Raw genomic sequence first — 20,328 nt, forward strand, 5'->3', positions numbered from 1 at the left:
ATTTAGAAATTCTTTGTTTAGAATAGTGATGGGCAAACTACTGCTCGCCAAAGGTTTCCTTCCGGTAAAGTTTAAATACACACAAAGCAATTAATACCTAGGCTGACCATATTTTCGTCATACGAAATATGGGAAATAGAAAATCGGGATGCATACAGGATATCGCAATCACCAAAAAATTGTCACACGCAAGTTGAGTTCCCAAATATAGCCATGAAAAATTTCAAAGGCAAATAAAGTTGCCAACTATCGCAGAAACTGCTGAAAAATGGCGGAAAGTAGGGTGAAAATTTATAACTCATCAAACGAAACGAATGTTTGACAAATGTGAGAGATGGGATGCTTATATGACTATTATGTTATTTCATGATTATATATTTATGACTAATTTATAAGTCATGAAAGAAAAAAACTGAATTCTTTATTTCAATAGTAATCGTCATTAAAAGTAAGAGCAAAATTTTATAAAAAAATTTAAGACGGAAATGTCCCGTAAGATACGGGTCACACTCATGGTCATGCTATACATCTACACAAAGTTTGTCCCGCGAACGATAGATATACCGCATATCTGACCCGCGGACCGAACAGTTTGCGCGCCACGGGTTTAGAACACTAGTATTAAATGCTTGGATAGGCATTTTTTGCGTGTATGTCTAATCCGCATTTTACGCAGAGTCCTAAAATTGTATAAAATTGTCTAATCTGGTTCGAACTGAATCTTTTAACCTGTCAATTTGTTCGGCAAGTTTCCGTGAGGTTTGTTTCTTCTGGCTGAAACGCTGAAAAGGACCCCAACTACCTAGAAAGCCAGGGAAAATTTGAAATATTTGATAAATCAAATCTAAAGGGTAAAAAAATTGAAAAATGTCTGTAATTATATTGTGGTTTCTTTTGAAAAATCAGTTCAACTTTTTACTCGTAGTAAAATTGCATGGGCAAGAAATGTTTCGTGCTAAACCCAGAAATATCTAGTACTCAAAATTCTTTTGAACCAAGTCGTCGTACATCACCTTATTTAAGAAGGGTTGGTGCATTCAAAGTTTCTAAAAGCTTTCAGATTTTTCAATTTTTGAATACTATAAAATTTTCTGCTTCAGTGTTCGAGTTTTTGTTTTACCTGCAATAGTATTTTCATAACATATTTTAATATAAACTGCTGGCAGGCGTTATATATGCTAATGTTTTTCATTAAAATGCTCTTTTCTCAAAACAGTGTTTTTTTTTTTTCAGATAAGGAACATTTCTTCAAACACCACTTGTTCAAATGTCTTAAAACCTTGCGTATTTCTCAACACTGTGGTGTTAGATGTTTTAACATGTTTTCTTATTAAGACGAGATATCTCTCGCCCTCATAAAAGCCTCTTATTTTACCATTGACAAGCCCAGAAGTTTTGTAAAAATATCTCAATGGAAAACTTTCTCTATACCCCTTTGCGCCTGCTGAAAATCAAAGCCTTCATTAAAAATAATGGAATTTTAAGGGGCGGGGGTTAGTCATTTCTAATTGCCGCTTAAAGGGTTAAAGAAATTTCATGGCACAAAGTACTGTACAAGTAGATCGAAGTGATTTTTGAAAAAAGCTGCAAGTTTTGTAGTTAAAATTCGAGAAAAAAAAACCAGCAATCAAAATCTCCTAAATGTTCTTGTTGAATTGTATATAGATATCCATAGTATAAGATTCATCGGAATGACTGGTTATTTGTGGAGATGATTTTAATGAAGAATATTCATCTCTGCCCCACGGGGACATTTCTATACACGTGGCCATATGGTGGCTTATGTCATTTACGAGCTATGAGTAGATTGTTGCCGCCGTCTATGTTCGGAGCGCTTTCAACATATATATACGCTCCAAGGTTGAAATATTCTGTTTCCATAGCTTGGTAGAGCACTCGTCCGGCAAACGAGAGACCCAGGTTTGTGTTCCCGTGAGTAATTATCGCTTGTTTGCTATTGACATAAGTCGGTTGGATAACCCGATCCGCCCTGGTTGTCAACACTAATTTCGCTGCAAAGAAAATTTCTAGTAAAAACCAAAGCACAAGTAGTTTTCACCACCACCTCCATTGCAAAATTCGATGATTTTATGAGTTTTTTTTTTGTTCCCCCAAATTTGCCGCCCTGGATAGTTGCTCCCGTGGTCCCTCTAGTTCCGGCCCTGCAGAAAAGCATAGGACATGGACACAGGAGCTGCATCCCTTGGAAATTTTCTTCTTTCAACTAATCTTTTTTGCTAATTAAGAATTTATATAAAATAGTAATTGATGCAAAAGCTATTTTCTCTCAAGTTTATTTTCCGTACGTCAAGGAAATTATCGTTTGTTTTTTTTTTTTGTTTGGAACCATCCTGAAGAACCTGCCAGTATTTCCGAATGAGGTTAGGCGAAAGAGGTGCTCGTGGGTGATGCTAATCGCCCAATCGTCAACTGGATCCTATCTTAAGTTTTCGTTTGATTATCGCAGTAGGGATGAATGCCATCCATCTACAGCCTATTTTTAAAAAAAAAAATAATTTGGAATTACGAATGGTGAGGTTCAGTTTGGGTATTTCGAGAGGCACTGGTGAAGGAGTAGATACTTTTTTTTTTTCGTTTTCTCTCTGTGATAAACTTTGTCGGCATTTTACCAGTAGGCTTCGCGTTGAAAAATGGGCCTCTCTACAGAGAAGGATGCCATCATTTCTAATCTGGGTGCTTAGTATTTTCATTCTAAAGTACTTCATAGTTCTGTTTCTGTTCTTGGGGAGGGAGGAAGAGCATATAACTTCGGGAAGGGTTCTTATGGGTGAACTTGTTCGTCTGTCCATTGATGTCCTTGGTTTGATAACAGTGCTGAAGTAATCCTTTTTTTAAGATTTTGGACACACTTCGGGTAGGGATTTGGAAGAATGTTTAGGTTTTCGAGTTATCTCTCTTGCAAACTATAGCTGGTAATAACTTGCATGCCGCTGTTTTTCAACATTCCTCGATGTTAGAAATGCACGTCTTCTTTTTTCAGTGCTTTACTCTGTCATTGGTTTCAATTCATTGCTGTGTGAGAGGCTTCCGCGTCTCTCCCTACAGCTCCCCGTTTTTTCTTTTCTTTCAAAAATAGAAATGAAGGCAACACCCACGTCCACAGCTGTTCAGGCTAATAAATGTTTTTCCCAGACAGCTGCTGGCTGCCGATGTGTAGGTTAGGTATTCTTTGCTGTTGCTGTAGGTTCGGGGTTTGTTGTTGTATATGAAAGGTATTATATCAAATGGAAAGGGAGGCCAAGACGAACAGCACTCTATTGTGTTCCGGCCTGTCTGCTCCATGTATAAATTGTCCGTTTGTTATGATCCATCGATTCTCCCGTGTTTTGCTGATCAGTACTTATCTAATTCTTTCACTGAGAAACTCCGTATATTTATAATATACAGTATTTTTAATGGTATAAAATCAGTGCTTGACAAATCCCAGTCGTCAGGTCGCTATTAGTGACTGGAAAATCTGTATTGGCGCCCAAAATTTTCTCAATACGACTGCTATATATTGAAGTCCAAAAATCAATCTGTATTTTACACCTTTTTTTCATGTTTTTTTTCACATTTTCAAAGTAGAAAATCAGTGGATGTGTTTGAATACACTTCGAGTATTTTTGGCTCCATCGTTCAATCGCGTCTTTAGCTCAGGGGGTCCTTAACCTATTGTGCCCCCCCCCCAGACCAACCTGTGACAATGAGATAGAGGCTATATATAAAAATATACTTTAGAATAATGTTCAGTATAAAATGTAAAAATAAGTTGTGATTATTTTATCATCCAAGCTCATGTACCCCATGAAACACCTCCAAAGACTCCTCATTAAGAACCCCTGCTCTAGCCGATGATTCAGAGATTTTCAAATTGATAAGGACTATTTTTATTTCCCTTATTTACCATAAATATCTAAATCAAGGCTTGACAAGGCGGAAAAATATTTAGGCGCCAGCCAAATTTCTTAGGAGCCAAGCATTGATTTTGTTCTCAAGAAGAAACGGTCCTGAAGAATGTTTTTGCGACTTGTATTCCCCCTTCTGTTGAGGGACACTGTCACGATATCAGAAAATTTCGTGTCTCTAATTAAACAATCGGACAGGAAATTTTCGGCACTAATACAAATTTTCTGGTGCCTGGGATTTGTCGAGCAATTATCACTGAGAGCAATTAATTATTCTGCTTAAACAGCTTTAGACTTTTTTTTAAAAAAAAATTTCTAAATATAGTTTAGCGTTTTCCCCCGGTTTTAAATTCGCATAACAGAAGCCCAACTTGAAATTTTGTGCACTTCGTCCATATTATGCAGATTTATTAAAGTCTTGAGCTTTCAGAAAATAGTCGTCCCCGCCTAAACGGATATCAACGTTTGCGGCACACAATATTCGATTATGCGGGGAAAAAAATTCAATCGCTGTTAATACCGTTAGTTTATTTTATATTGGAATTTTATTTTTCATTGAGAAAGCGTCCTCTATGGGCTGAACAGACAACAGATAAAATAATTGCACGTACTGAAGACAACTTGAGTGCGAACTGCCCTCAAAGCATTCAAGTCTAGGTTTTTTTCAATTACATAATTCCAATCCAATAAATATTACATATTGGATTATATTACATATCCAATAAATATATATATATATATATTGGTTAATTTATATTTCTCTGGGAGAAGTTTTGGCTACACGGAATTTTATTTGTTTAAGCGGGGTATTTGCTGTTATCCATTGTCCGATTAAGCAGGGCCGACCAAAGCGGCTCGAGATTTTTACACAGCTTTTCGAGATCTTGATACAGCTTTGGGGCCGACTGTATTGTGGGAACCACCTTGAAAATAGTGTCTTTGAAAAGAGCATGAAGACCAGGTATCCACCATAAGTATTCTTAGCAAGATACATTAACTATAAGGAGATGATTTTATTTTAGCGAGATTATAAAGTCCTTGCTAGTATAAAATATGGATCCTATCGCCACCAGTTTGTACCAGGGTAGTACTTGGAAAAATTGGGAACTTCTCACGGTCTTGGTAATGCTTTTTTTTTTTTATATCTCCCATCAGTTGAATGAATGATGGAGCCATCATGGGGAAGATTATTCTTTATTTTGCAATGTTTCCTTCCATCTCCCAGTAGAACAAACAATAAGATACCGTAGTAATCTTCTTTTACGCTAATGTCATGGCATTGTTCCGGCTAATTACAGCCCTTTTTACATTTTTTTTTATTCAACTCAAGGTTGCATACAACTCTAGTAGTAACACAGTTTTCTTGTTTCTCTCTAGCTGAGTCTTCGTGATTCAAACAGCTTAATCGTTGGAAAAAGAAAAGATATAAAAAAAGGGTAGAATCATGGGTATGAGAAACAGCAAGCAAAAGGCTGACATAACCACGCCAACCAAAGAGAAGAAAGTCAAGAGAAGAAAAAGCAAGAAAGAATCAGCCAACGGCGAGAATGGCATCGAAGAAGTTGGCATTCAGGTAACCCTTGATGATGATCATCATTATTATGTGATATCTTGTTTTTCTGTTTCTTGAAGTATTTTTTCGCAACTGGCATTTTCATGCACCAGTCTCCCCCTTTTCAGCGGGTTTATTTCCTGTCATTAGGCAAGCTAATAAAACCGTTGTGGTTTAAATGTAGCCCAATGATATCCTTTCTTATGAACCTGAAGAAACCGTTCTCAGAAATTCGAATTATTACCAGGCCATGGAAGTGGGAAGTAGCTTCCTCACTTTCAAACTTAAAGAGACAGTTACTTAATGCCTTTTGGCAAGACATTTTCCTCAAGGGGGTATCCAGGAAGAGAAGTCTTTTGTCAGTTCTTCCTCTGTTTTTTTTTTCTCCCACCCTCTGTCATCGAAAATATTTCTTCATGGCACCTGGAGCCGTTTTGCCCTTGTCACAATGGATTTTGTCAAAATCTTTGGAATAACTTCCTACTCTTTAACGAGAAAACAGGGCACATTTCCAGACACTGATTGGCTTGCTTTTCTTGTGCTTTTGTTCAGTGTCACTCTTCTTTTAAACAATAATTACTTTTCTCTAGAATGCTTCTTACTGTGCGTGATAAGTGTCTTCATGACTCATCTGTGGATTGGTCTGTAATAAGCTTTTACGCCTTTCAAATTATTGACGGCCGAGCTTAATCGGATATCAACGATTCCAGCGCACACTATCCGATTATACGGGGAACAATTAGTTACAACGCTAGATGAACGTTTAATATGCAAACGTAGTAGTGTTTGCATATTAAAAACTGATGAAGGATCAATATTATTTGAGCTTCTCGAATAAATCAGACAACAAAAATCAAATGAAAATTATATTTAATCATGACCACAATACCTAAGATTTTTTACTTTTCATTAGTTAGCGCCCTCTATTGGTTCGACAAAGAGCAAAACCAAATGTAGTTATTGAAGACAACGTGAATACTTGGAGGCCAGTACCTACTCCCAAATGCATTGTTTATTTTCTATTAATTCCAAATGTTTCATTCAGTAGAAATATTGCATGTATAGTGGTTGATGTGTATTGGCGGTCGACGTGTGAAGCGCATTAAGCGGGGGAAAAGTTGAAATTATCAATTAAGCAGGAGACTTCAACATTGTCTCTATGGGAGAAATTTTAGTGCCGGAGGATTTTGTCCGTTTTAGCGGGGTGTCCGATTAAGCGGGGCCGACTGCAATTACAAATCGGACAAAGAATTCGCCTCCCCACCTACCTTATAGGTTCGATTATTTTAAAATGTTTATGGGGCCCCTACGGAGGTCGGCTGAGTCCACGGATCCCGGCAGGGCAGCAACTAGAAACGAAAATTTACTGTCACCTCGGGCTAGTACCCGTTTTAGCACCCTCTCCGTACCTTTTAACGGAAGAATAGTAAAATCAGCTTTTCGTAATCCAACGAACGTGACACCCGACCCGTTCTGTCCTGCCCTGCGTCCCGGAATCAACTTTGCAGGGGTGGAAATCTCCTGCAAACTGCTACCATTTCCGACATCTGCTACATTCTGCTTAAATTTTGACAATTTCCTCTTGATTGCTACATTCTCCTACAAAAACGCTGAAATTCAGTTCTGCACCATCTTGCACCGAAAACAAAATTTTTCCTTAAGAAACCTTGAAGTTGCGTCACAATAGAAACTTACTTTTCGATGACGTCATTTGTTCTCCCCGCAATTTTATTTCTTGGGGCCGCAAATGGAATTAGCTTGAGGCCCCCAAGATTTGGCGAATAGGCTTCTGACAACGTATAAAATGGGGTCAAACTGCGCAAATTGCCGCTCATCCACAGAACAAAAAAACAAAAACCCTTCAATCACTGTTTCCAGCTATTTTTTTCCAAAAAAAAGTCAACTTCTTTGATTTATTTTCACAAAAAATTCAATCCACGTACATCTGTTTTCACTCCCTATTTTTAACTGACTTGTGTTTCATGCATTTTATTTTCCAGCATCTTCAACATTGTCTCATTTTGCTTCCAAGTTTTCTATTATTCATTTTCTACTGTTCTCTTGATAGGCCATTCCCTTTTACGTCATTCACCAGCATGTTTAGTGTTAAATGGAAAATGGTTTCCAAAGTTGAGCATTAATTAAAATTGGTTCATCTGGACCATGGTTGTGGTTGGTTTGAAAGGTATTTGATGTAAGATTCCAGCAAAGCTTGTTTTCTGACAAGCAGAAGTCAACAAAAATTCACAAAACCTTCCTTTTGGTATACGTGATAGACATTGATAATGAAAATAATATGGTAACAAGCTAGTAACCATTTTTGTCACATCATATTCTGCATACCAGGGCTAATTGCATTGGGATCTACAGTTTATAGCGAATTCCAAAACGCACACAGTTCCAGAGGACAGTGATCGCCTCTTTCAAAATCTGAATACTATGAGAAACATTGGTCATAAAATACAAGATCTAACAAACCTATGAAATAAATCGCCGTGGACCTGTCCTTTTTTTTTTTTTATAACGGTCATCCCACGCAGGCTACGGTGCTTTGAGATAGAGCAGTTATATCGACAGCCAGGGGCTTTCCCATCTGGGAATGTGGTTTGCCCAGGTCTTTATTTTCTATAGGCACCTGGGTCAAAATTTTTCATAGGTCCCTTTATTAAAAATATATATATAAAATAACCCCTATGCAATCATGTGAAGGAGCAGGGAAGGAGGGCCTCAGACAAAATTCTCACCTGTACAAGACATTATTTTGGTGCCTCTGGTATATAAGCCACATGAGTAAAATTATCTGACGGAAATTCGCTGATTTTTGTATATGCCACGAGTAATATAGTGTGAGATAACATATGCAGTTCAGTCATTAAAGTTATTATCCTGGGCTTTATATTCACTTAATTCATAAACTTACATATATACTCATTTATTGCATACTAATCTGAGTTGTGTTCAAGCTAGATGACATGAATCAGAAATTGCAATGGTTTCTGCATTATCATTTCATCCAATGCAGTCGGTTTGAACATTTTTTCCTGCAAATTTTTCATTCTAATTTTTGATTTGGGAGATAGATGGCAACACTTAAACACATATGAAGCGCAACACTTATACATGAATTATCTTAACCACGACCATGGTCTAGAACAGTGATTCCCAAAGTGGGTGTTAACGCTCCCTTGGGGGCAATGCAAAGTTCCAGGGGGGGGTGGTAGAAGCTACAGGTATAACATAGGATCCTATGGGTTAGATTGCATTGCGGGGGGGGGGGCGAGGCGATGGCTGAAATAAATTTCTGAAGAAGGGGGCGATGGGACAAAAAGGGTTGGAAATAAACCTGCTGGTGAATGACTTGAAAGGAAATGGCATATTGAGAATGAATAGTAGAAAATGAATAATAGAAGACTTGGAAGTAAAACGAGACACTGAAAATCTGTTAAAGATGCTGCAAAATAAAATACATTGAGCAATCACAAATCAGTGAAAAATAGGGAGCGAAAGCAGATGTACTCGGATTGGATTTTTTGTGAAAATAGAATCTTTCTATCAAATTTCTAATAGTTTAATCTATAATCTTTTTATAGTTTTTATTTCTGCAGTTCAAGTTACTATGGTTTTTAATGACACTATTAAATTTCTGAGAATTTCAAATAGATATTCTAAGAATGACCGAGCTATTATCTCAAAGTATGTTGAATCGAACTGAGATGATAATCAAGAGCGAACTCAAAAAATAAACATTTCAAATATGAAATGGGTAGATTTTGTGGTAAAAGAAGCAAGATCAAACGTTCAAAATTGCTTGAAACTGAAGAAAACAAAAGCACAACCTAGACTCGCATCAGTGGCAAAAACAAGAAAAATTACTTTTCTAGTTGTTTCAAACCTCTTCTTTAGTGATTTTTATTTTTTTAAATTAGTGATTACCAAGCCTGCAAGAGCTAGATCTCTAAAAACACTCATTTTCAAATTATTTTTTAAATCTGAAATGCTTCTCATTTGTTGATATTGTACAGAATGCAAAAAATATAAATATCAAGAAGTCTCTTGAAATTTTTTTTTTGATTTACAAAAAAAGGTATTTCTCCTACAGGAAATTTCTTCTAACTTCTATATCTTTTACTTTTTGGGGGGGGACACCCCCTTCTTCTGAACTGAGAAAAGACTTTTTTTGAAATAAAAAGTAATCCTGTGCACGCTACCGCATGTGTGTGTATAAAAACGGTAAAATTTTGGCATAAATAAAATACAAAATGCTACAACACTGATAAATGCTGCTACAAAAACATTTTTGCTGCTATGAAAATAATTTTTCCTGCTACAAAAATCAAAAATTTTTTTTAAAAGGGGAAAAAAAAAATCAGTTTTTTAATTTTATCGATTGAGGGCGCTGCACTTGCTGAATTTTTCTTCGATCTCTTCTGGGTCCAAAACGTTTGTGAAGCTTTAGCCGGAAATTCGTGGCTGTGGTAAAATGCCTCGACATTAGTGGATAAAACACGGTTAGTCGACACCACAGTGCAACCACCTTATGAAAGCGCGTGTAACGGGAAAATTCATAAATGAGCTGTTAATAGCACACCCTGCATTTCACAGGATTCTGGTTTACATATTTCCAGCTATTTGCTCTCGTGCATCGACCTCTGTCGACGAAAAATTTGAACTATTCTGTCCAGGAAAAAAAAAAAATTCCTCATTGTGGGAGAAATTTTTTCGTAAATCGCATTTCAGATGCATCAGTTCTTTCGATTTGCAGGAATTTTTAAACTATACACGAATTTATGGGACACCCTGTATATTTTATTGCACTACTGCTTTAAAAACTCCTGTTTTTCAGTGCAGTGCGGAATCAGAAAAATTCCCATGTTCAGCTACTCAAATCAGTTAAAATATTCGAACGTATTGTGCTGCCATCTATAGTTTCTTATCATACGTAGAACTATAAAAGACCGTGTTTTATATCATTTCTCTTCCCCACCCAAATTTTTTTCAGCTAATTTTTTTCCCATTCATTGTGAAGATGTAAGGGGGGGGGGGAGCGAATGGGGTGGAGGCACATCATCTTCAAAATCGTTCACATACACATGAATTAAGGATTGATTTCATGTAGATTTTTGTTCACTACTAAAAAATAGTGTTTGATTTCGCCAGTAGATGGCAGCATTAAAACAAGTAGAAAAGATGGCTTTCATTAATTCAGAGGTCTTCCATGCTCGCAGGCTACGGAATGAAGATGGCTGCGATTAATTCAGAGCGACTGAAGGGTTTTAATAGGAAAATGCGGACGTCCTCCTTTTCGATGTCATTTCAAGCGTCCTCCTACGTTTCGGAAAATATATCCTTTTCATGTATATCCATGCATACCTTTTGTACTCCTTTTCGATCTTCTAAAATTTTTTTTTTCCCTCTGGGAATTTTTTTCACACTGAAACACTTCTGTTCACTATCATCACAGTTCAGCTTGGCTCAGGATAACATAAAAAAGACAGTCTGAAAAACATCCATTTTAAGAATACCATTGTTTGCTTAGTAATAGCCGTGTACTGAAGTAGAGAGGGAGGGGGTGTCGTCCCTACTATTCAGAAATAAAGTAGAATGTGGTTTGTAGAACAGTTCCTTTTAAGAAAGCTATATGAAAGATTTCATAAATACCTATAAATGCAACACAAAAGACTTCGCCAAGTTCCAGGCAAAAACCTAAGAAGACCGCACACCCGCTTCCCATCTCAGTGATATCGAAGCGTTCCCGGAGAATAGATGTATCCTGAAAGTTTCATAATAAACAACAAAACATTGTCGCCTCAGGCGAAAGCAACAAAAATTAAAATAGTCAAACCTCGTTAGTGCGTCACCCGGTTAACACGTCACGCCGCTTACTGGGTCACTTTTTGGAAGTCCCAATTATCCTCAGGCAGGAATTGGCACAGCTATGGCTTACTCCGTTTAACGAGTCACTCCGCTTATGAAGTCATATTTTTGCTCTCCAAAGAGTGACTCATTAACGAGGTTTGACTGTATATATAAAATCGCTCTTCAACATGAAATCGACGTCGGCAACTCAGTCGTCTAGCTTCCACAGCAATATCCTCGTCGAGGTGAAGTAGTCGAAGCTACTGAAAGGTGGATTCCCAGTTGCCACCTATAAGACGGCGTTGGACATGGTGACGTATGCCCCTGAAACAATGCAGAAATTGTCTCTGGGATATATCCAGAGCTCTTTGCCTCTGTGTAGGACCCCGATACCAAGAAGCGCATCCATAGGATAATTATTTCCTTTGAAGGCCAAATGCAGGTATTGTTGATTGTGATGCACGGTTTATTTTTCTTGGAAGGGGGGGGGGCGAAGAAACTTGGTCGTCTTGACCTCTCTCTGTCAGTTGGTTGAATGTCATATGAGATTCAGTAGTGATGTCGTCGTGATTAGCACCAGAAATCACAAAAACCAGGTTGTCCGTAATGGCTTGAATATGGTTGTGCAGTCCCCAATCAAGCTTAAGCAGAGTGTCCAGGACCAAAGACCACAGAGGAGGACCTTTCAAGAACCTTGTGGGCGTCCTTTCCGCTGGGCTTTGATTGCAACGCCGCCATCGGTGGTCATTGTGATATATCTACCTTGTAGCATGCACTCCGTTGTACGCAGCAAGTTCTCGGGAAGAGGCAATCGTCGGAGCTGATTGATAATAATTTCGTGTCGCAAGTAGTCAAAGGCTCCACGTATGTTCAGACTATTGCAGTCAGCTGGCCCTGGACATGCTTCTGTAAATAACTCGAAGGAATACAGCGATCGCTTTTTCGGCTGATCCGCCAGCTTTGAATCCAAACTGAAGAGGACTCAGCCAATTGACCTTCTCCAAGTGCACTAGCACTTTCTTATAAACCTTCCCTAGAGTAGGCAGCAGGAATATCGTGTGGCACGATCTTAGAGAATCCAGGTCCCTATCTTTTTTCAAGAACAGAAGCAGTTTACCTATTTTGAAGTGATGTGGGAACACAGACATCTCTAGTAGCTTTGTTGAAGATCAATGTAATCTCTGTAGCGTATCTCTTGAAGAGTGACTTCAATACAGGGGTACTTATGTTGTCAAATTCAGGAGCCCTGCGGTTGTTTAATTTCTCCACGATGTGCGGCACTTCATATGTCGAGATTGGAGGTCATTCCCACGTAAAGTATTACTGGATCGCGGTACCAAGATTATATAGTCTGTGGGATCCGGGAAGACTGTTAAGCTGGAGCTCGGCGGCTTCCAAGATTGTAACGTTCGAATCACTTTGATGCATGGTAATTTGCGGCGACACTTGAAGACCGAGCGGTACGCTGGTTCTAAGGGTCGATTGTGCTCGGCACGAAAGTTCGTCCAACAAGTATTCCTTGTCTTTCTCACTAGCCGCGTATACTTCACCTTGGCCTTTTTTGTACGATGTTGTCGCTGCACCTTTGGTATTTTCCCGTGCCTTCAAAAAACTTGTGTGCCAAAGCTCTTACCTTCCTTCTCTCATTGGCCAGCTCTTACATACACCAACTTAGAATATGGGCTTTTTGCCTCTGCGTGAAGCCTAAGATGTCGGCTCATGATGAATCAAGTTGGGACATAAATTTGTCTACCGCAACATCCACATCGACCTCGGTTACGACGTGGCTGATGTCTGAGGCCTTCCAAACAAAGTCCACAAAGCAATGAAACTAATGGGAACAATTCATTATAGGCGAAGGGGGAGACTGATTAGCGTTTATTTCTTTTGTTTTCTTAGCGGTTCTGTTTTCTTTGACGAAAATTTATTGCCGCGGCCAATTTTTTCGGTCAGTATAGTAACGCCATCTGTTGTGGAAATTGGGAAATGTGACGTTACCGATGATGGGCGTGCAGTCTTCCTCATTCTTCAGTTTTCGAATATAGTAACCCTAGTCGATATTGATCGCCCATTTATTAAAACGCATTCTTCCCCATTCCCGCGCAATTAAAATGACATTTTTGGAGTACTTTCTGGTTTTCTGTGGTTCCCAATTTCAAGGCGCGAATGCGAGCCGATCTCCCCTTTAAAAAGTCTCGCCACAGAGCAACAGACCTACAAACAGTACAAATGCAATTCAGTCATAACATCCCTCACTTCACTTCTGAAATATAGATGTCAGCACTGAAAAATCGAATGCAACACTACATACGCACTCTAGACTGTTAGGTACACACACAGTTACACTTCCGGCACAACTCACTAGGTAGCAAATCGCCCATAGATGGTGATAGACCTAAGTTGTGCTTGGTTTGAAAGAAAGACAAAGCCAACATGAAAATTCAAGTATCTTCATCTTTACTTTAGAAAGACAGATGGCAGCACGAAACAAACGCAACTCCACAATAGTACGTTAGGGCCATACATACTCAGACAATTCCGGCATGTGCCGATTCGCGCAGTTATGGTAACTCGTGGGACATTTCCCATATTCGTGGGAAAAATTGGCCAAAAGTTTTCGACGTGAGAAATTTCTTGGTGTTTGTGGGAAATTTTGAGTTAAACAAAAGAATTTTTGTTGAAAAAATATACAAATGCAAAACAATGCTTTTCTGGTGTAAAATACTTGATTAAATATTTCCACCGATAGATAGCAGCACAATTTTAGTGTTTGGGGAAAAATTTAGTCGAAAGGAAAATTTTCGAAGGAAATTTTGTTTGACGAGGTTGCCATCACTGCGTACAAGGTGCATGTACGGTTAAGTATCTTGTAAGCATCGTGCTTCACTGTCATCGTGAGGATGAAGGTTCGAACCCTGTTGGCGGCGCAGTCGTGCCAGCTGAAGTTTTTTCTACAGTTTAGCGAGCTGGTCTCCCATTTGCAGGGGTGGGAACTCTGCGCCGCACTGCGCCAAAACTAATATCTTGCTCCAATAGCGTATTTTCGCATTTTTCTGCTCCAAATAGCGAGTTTTGCTTCAGTATGCCCGAAATTTCGGAAAGGACGCCAAAATTTTTTTGTTCCTGCTAGCCACGAAACGTTTCTTTTACGAGAAAACGCTTACTTAATGTAATAGAATATACTTAAACTATCGGCCCCTGATCGGGCTTTCCATCGCGAAACCCCGATATTGTCCGTGATCGTGGAACTGAAGATGGTTTGCAATGCCTTTCAGCTTTAGAGTGCAAATTCGAGTGTTTCCGATGACGCAAATGCATACACATGTTCCTGCATAACCAATTGGTTCAGAGGTAGGTTTAGGGGAGAGGTACAGTGGCTTTTAAACATTAATAAATTACTTCAATTTGGTTTTTTTTCAATGTATGAAGCTGTCAATGCTTAACAAACTTGGGACAAAGATTTTTTGGTTAAGGGGACAAAGATTATTCAAGTATTACGTAAGCAGATTTTCAGCAATGTTTGACCCCCCCCCCCCGTCAGCAAAACACCGACATTCCCTCTCCCCTCTCCCCGTCAGCAAAATTTCGTCAGCAGCTTAGAATATTTCATATCTTCAAAAAGGGGTGGTTGATGACGTAAGCAACCTTCAAACCCCCTCCACCCTTGTCATTAAAAGTCAGCAAATCTGAACCCCCCTCGATGCTGACGTAATACTTTAATGATCCCTAATAAATTGAAATATTTTTTTTAACTATTCGAAAAGTGAAATACATTTAATTTTACGAAGTAATTTTTATCACTTTTTGAAAGCAAATTGGATGGATAAGTTACGAGGTCAATTTTGAATACATTCAAGCATTGGCATTCAGCCTTAAAACTATGCAGTTGGTTTATTTAAGACGTTTTTGACGGGACGTGCCAAAAACAGGTTGAAACTGTCAAAAACCTATAATCAGTTAAAATATTTTTTGTTTTTGTCGAGTAGATATGTGGAATAGCCATAAACATTTTTTTATACAGACTAGTTTGAAATATTTATATATTTAAGTACAAACTATTAATTTTTATTTTCTAAATATTTTGGTCTGCACAAAATTGTATTCTGTTGTAAAATACTGCTTAGCATCCCATAATAGCAGTTCATAACTAATTTTACTCTTCATTCACTCTCTCGATATATCTTACTACAAATCCAAACTTTGAAAATACTTTAGCGAAACTTGCTATCAATTAATAGTCAAAGTATTGCCCGTTTCGTGAATTGAGATACAGCATTAATTGCAGAAACTGTTTCATAACATTTATAAATTCCAATCTACTAAATCATAGTATGTATTAGACGTTGTTGCACTAAAGAATAAGAAGTGATGGGGTGGGGAGAGAATAGTTACCCAGCTTTTTCATATCCAATCAGCATTGACGACGAGCATTTGCTAATTTTTTTATGCTGCCCAATTCAGAGCCATGTTATTTTGCATGTTGCTGAGGCTTTTAATTTATATTTGGTTCAATGTTATTATTTCCAGTAAGAATATTGTAAGTATCTAAAAAAAATTTTCGACATAATTTAATAACATAAATTAACATTGTATATGTTATTGCCAAAGCCCGAAGTTGACCCGGCCAATGTCCGAAATTCCACCTTTCGCCGACCCCTATATATCGATCCCTATGATTCGGGGTCATCGCCGCGTTGGCGTATTTTTTGTGATAATTTTGGCCATTTATAATTATTTATAATTATAATACTTACCAGTAGCTATGGAAACATTTAAAGGAATCTGAATATCGATATCTTAGTGATACATGTATTGGAATCGACATAGGGCCGGCGAAACCCCGAATTTCGGACATTGGCTGGGTCAACTAGGTTGGCAATTTTTAAGCTTCGGCAGTAACATACATATATAAAATTAAAGAACATTCTATACACATTTGTTTGAAAAATAGAGCTGTAGATTGACAATATTGCCATTTTAAACATAATGTGCAATCGGTGTATTTATTTTCAATAGGCGTTTATGTAATGAAATTCACCAGCTGAGGTTTTTGACAAACTGCCAAAAACTGGCACACGTCAAAAACCTGCCGACCTTGAAATAAACCCACTTGAGGGAGGAACGAGACATCCTCAATTTAATTAGTTTAATTGGTGTATTAGTTTGAAAATATTTGATGCTGTGACTATTTAATTGTTTTTTCTTGTATTTAGAGGCATTTAACTTCTGTGTTCAAATGCTGTCTTCATTCTTTTTTTTTAACGAATACAATTTCTAGTTCTTAATTCTTAAACAGAAAAAAAAAAAAAAATTCGTTTTTTTTCTGTCCCTAATTTTTCATGTAGTAGGATTATGTAGATTATTTTATCTAAATCTGGCTACAGGAATATAATTTTTCTAAGATTTATCAATATTGTGGTTATGATTTGAATGTGTTTTTAATTTTTTATTTAATTTGAATCACACTCGAATATTTATTAAATGCTCTTTTTAACGATTGTCCTATTCCTCAGGTGGGACATATTTTTTGCAAATTTAAATTTCTCATAAAAGAATTTTGAAGTGTTATGTTTTTACATTTCAAAAGTGATAAGTTCTTGCTTTATCGATTGCAACATTTTTACAACTGACGAATACAATTTTAAAAATATTTTTGTGAAAAAGTGTCCCATTTCCCCTCTCACTGTGAGGTGCAATTATTACAACGGTCAAGTATTAGTAGCCATTCTGCTGCAAAAGCGTGGAGCAAATCTGCAGTGAAGTGAAACGTAATTCATTGCAAATAAACATGAAAAAAATGATGCTATTCCTTAGTACAATTATAGTAAATAAATACAATACCTTACAATTATAGTAAAAATGATTCTAAAGCTTCGTGTTATTTTAAAAAATAATATTGGAAAGGGTTTTGATTTTCCGGAATTCTTTTATAGTCCCGTAAAATCTGATGTACATGGTCATCTTTTTTCCTGCTTTCACCCCAATCTCAGAACAAATAGCCCATTTCTCCTCTGATACAAAGCAATGAGCGTGCCCGACTCGGCAGTCATCACGGATATCGGGCCATTTCTTCGTTTTCTACGATTCGCAAGACCTAGAGCATCTCAACGATATAAGTCAACAGGTCAATTCCGACCAATTCATTCATTATATCTCGGAAATAGAAAAGTCAAATCGAGGTTCAGGTGAAGGATCACGATTCATGTTTTATCCGTAGGATATACTGTGTATTTTTTTTTGTGTAACGTGAAACCCTTGTATTCGTAAGGGTATATATCGAGAGAGGGGTGATGCGTCATGCATTTCATGTGACCTAGTAGGCATCAGATGTGCCCGAGGTCTGTCTGCTGTTACCCGATAGCTTGTGGAAGGTCTTTTTATTTTTGCAGGGTTCTTCTTAGAACAGAGAGAGGGAAAGGCCAAAGTTGATCCAAGGTTCCTGCTCAACATCCCTCAATTTTGTCACGAGACATCCATGGCTAATTTTTCTTTTTCCTCCCCCCTCTTCATGTTCACTCATCATTCAGAAGTGCTTTCGACCCCCCTTTCCTTAAATGTCTAAAATGTAGAATTTTAAAACATGATTTCCGCCATTTATTTCACGAGTCTCGTTTTTCTTAGTGTCTAGTCAAATTTAATTATTCCGATTGCGGTTTGTGTCTTCCAGACTCTCTATAAATGGCACCAAACCAAGCCGCGGGGAAGGATGTGCGTGTGTATCCACGTTTGCGATTTTTTTTTTCCTTCGCCTGTGAAAATGAGGCTTATTTTAGCTATCTTGTTTTAATACGGAATATTATCCGTATAATTAACGATACTTTCACCGGAAAAGAATATTTTTCTTCCATTTCATACTAAGATTGTATCAACTTTTTTTGACGCTCTTAGACCGCTGAGGACGTGGCTTAATGTGAAATATTCGTAAGCAGCTTCAATTCGATGCGATAGTGCACATTTTCTGGTTGTAATTTCAAGTTTATTCAGCAGTCTTGGATATTTCTTTAAGTCGGGGATACCAGAGCCTTTATTAGGATTTTTTTATGGGGGGGGGGGGTTGTGGCAAATATGATTTTATGGCTTCCGCCACTTCGGAAACTGAACTCAATCTGCCGTAAAGGTTGGGACGGAATTTTATTTCTCTCTAAATGTTACATAGATATCCTCCTGCAATTTTTATCTTATGTATAACATAAGCAACATTATCATTTATATTTCCAACGATATCGCTCGCAATCATACAATTAATAATCGTGTCCTTGTTGCCTTACCTATGTGTTTTTTCCCATTAACTGCATCAATTTCTTCAATCCCTTTTGCTTCGTCTTCATTGTGAAGCAGATTGTTCCGTCAGTGTTTCATATTGGCTCCATTTGATGTATGGAAAAGGAATTGAGTAAATTTGCTGTCTGTGATGCTAAGAATAACCGATCTCACCACATATGCATAGTAAATGTTGGTTGTCAAAAATTTTAAATCTGTGAAAAAAAATATGTGGGGAATGGTTTATGATCAGTGAGGAACAGGACCATTCACAAGTTTTTGTGCTGACTTTAAGTTGGATCTGGAATATCTTTAATATATTGATGTCATTCCAGTCCTGCCATTTTCAAATGATATCTTTTAAAGTTGAAATATAATATGGCGATGTGTGATCATATCTAGTTCCCTTGAGTCACCTCTTTTTTTAGGAAGTCCACTCTTTCATTACCTAGGTCGCCTGCGTGACCTTTACTCCAGGGCTAAAAAATTCCAGGCATCAGGTGACTAGAAAACTTGTGTTGGTGCCTAGAATTTTCTAAATGTGGTTGCTAAAAATTGGAGTCTAAGCGTGACAAAATTTTCGATTCCATTCTACATTTTTTTTAACATGGGGGGGGGGGGGGAAGAGTAAAAGAAAGCATTATTTGGGACAGTTTTTCGTGAGCAAAGTACCATGCTTGGCTCCTAAATAAATTGGACTGGTGCTTAAATATACTTTCGATTTGTCAAGCCCTGCTGTAGTCCATTTCAGGATAATTTGCTGGTTCTCGAGTGAATCGTTTCTAATGTGATTATTACCCTAAAACCTCTTTTGCGGACACACCGGCAGGACAAAAAAAGAAAAAAAAAAATTCTTCCGTAAAAGAGGGGTGACCGTTAATAAGAGATTTAAAGTGCATGTATAAAAAGAGAAATTATTATTTGGCCATAAAAGACGGGTGGCCACGTCTGGGGGAGGTGTCCGTTAAGAGGGATTTTACTGTAATAACTTCCTGAGCTTGTTATAGCTCCCAAGTAGGTGCTGCTAAACGAAATAGGTGTTGAAGGACCTTATTAGCTCTTAATTTTTGATACATAATAATTCGCCCTGGCCTGTTATTCAGAATAACTCCGAGATATTTTCCGCCTGGAGCAGTTGCTCCCTCTGCCCCATTCTACTTCCGGCCCTGGTGCTCATGCTCAAGATCAGAAGAAAAAGCACCCCGTATTTTGACGTTTACAGAGAAACTCTTATAATGAACGACATCGGCTAAAACATCTATAAGCAACGGTTCTGGTCGATACCGATTGAAAATATCGTTAATAAACCGCTTTTTCACGTCTTGAGACCTCGGACAAAACGATGTTGTATTTGAAATTTTTGTTTTTTGGTTGTTTTCTCTTTAAATTCGAGCTAAACATGATTTATGGAAAGGAATGACAAATTCCAGTTGCCATGGCGACCAAAAGACAGGCATTTGCACTTGGAATTTTCTGTGTGATTAAGTTAGACCCCTGAGCACAACGTGAAAATTTTGTAATTATCATTTCTACGCATGTGCGAAAAGGCCATCGGGGCTTAGAAAAGCCAAAAAAATTATTTTGGCGGCTTTTCCCCAGAAAAAAATATATTTAGCTCTCCCCTTGGGAAATTTGGCTGGTACCTAATTTTTTTCTCCCGATTTGTCAACCCCTGATGGAAGGCTCTTTTTCTCCCTTATAGGGCGATTAAAGCATTGTTCGTTGTACGAATTTGTGTCATCGCTCGGTTTC

At 37.8% G+C, this 20,328-nt stretch overlaps 1 protein-coding gene across 5 annotated transcripts in view; it reads left to right on the forward strand.

Annotated features, from left to right (window-relative positions):
- Positions 1-20,328, forward strand: part of LOC149081762 (uncharacterized) — a 97,575-nt gene that overhangs the window by 53,456 nt on the left and 23,791 nt on the right. For all 5 annotated transcript variants that reach the window (XM_089237193.1, XM_089237194.1, XM_089237196.1 and 2 more), the window contains one exon: positions 5,286-5,481. In XM_089237193.1, the coding sequence (XP_089093319.1) occupies positions 5,353-5,481 (129 nt within the window). In that variant the 5' untranslated portion in view covers positions 5,286-5,352. The remainder of the gene's footprint in view (positions 1-5,285; positions 5,482-20,328) is intronic.

This window comes from Pholcus phalangioides, unplaced genomic scaffold (genome assembly GCF_987345545.1).
Source record: "Pholcus phalangioides strain wild (caught in Gottingen) unplaced genomic scaffold, Ppha-v1.0 ptg000009l_1, whole genome shotgun sequence".
NCBI lineage: Eukaryota > Metazoa > Arthropoda > Arachnida > Araneae > Pholcidae > Pholcus > Pholcus phalangioides.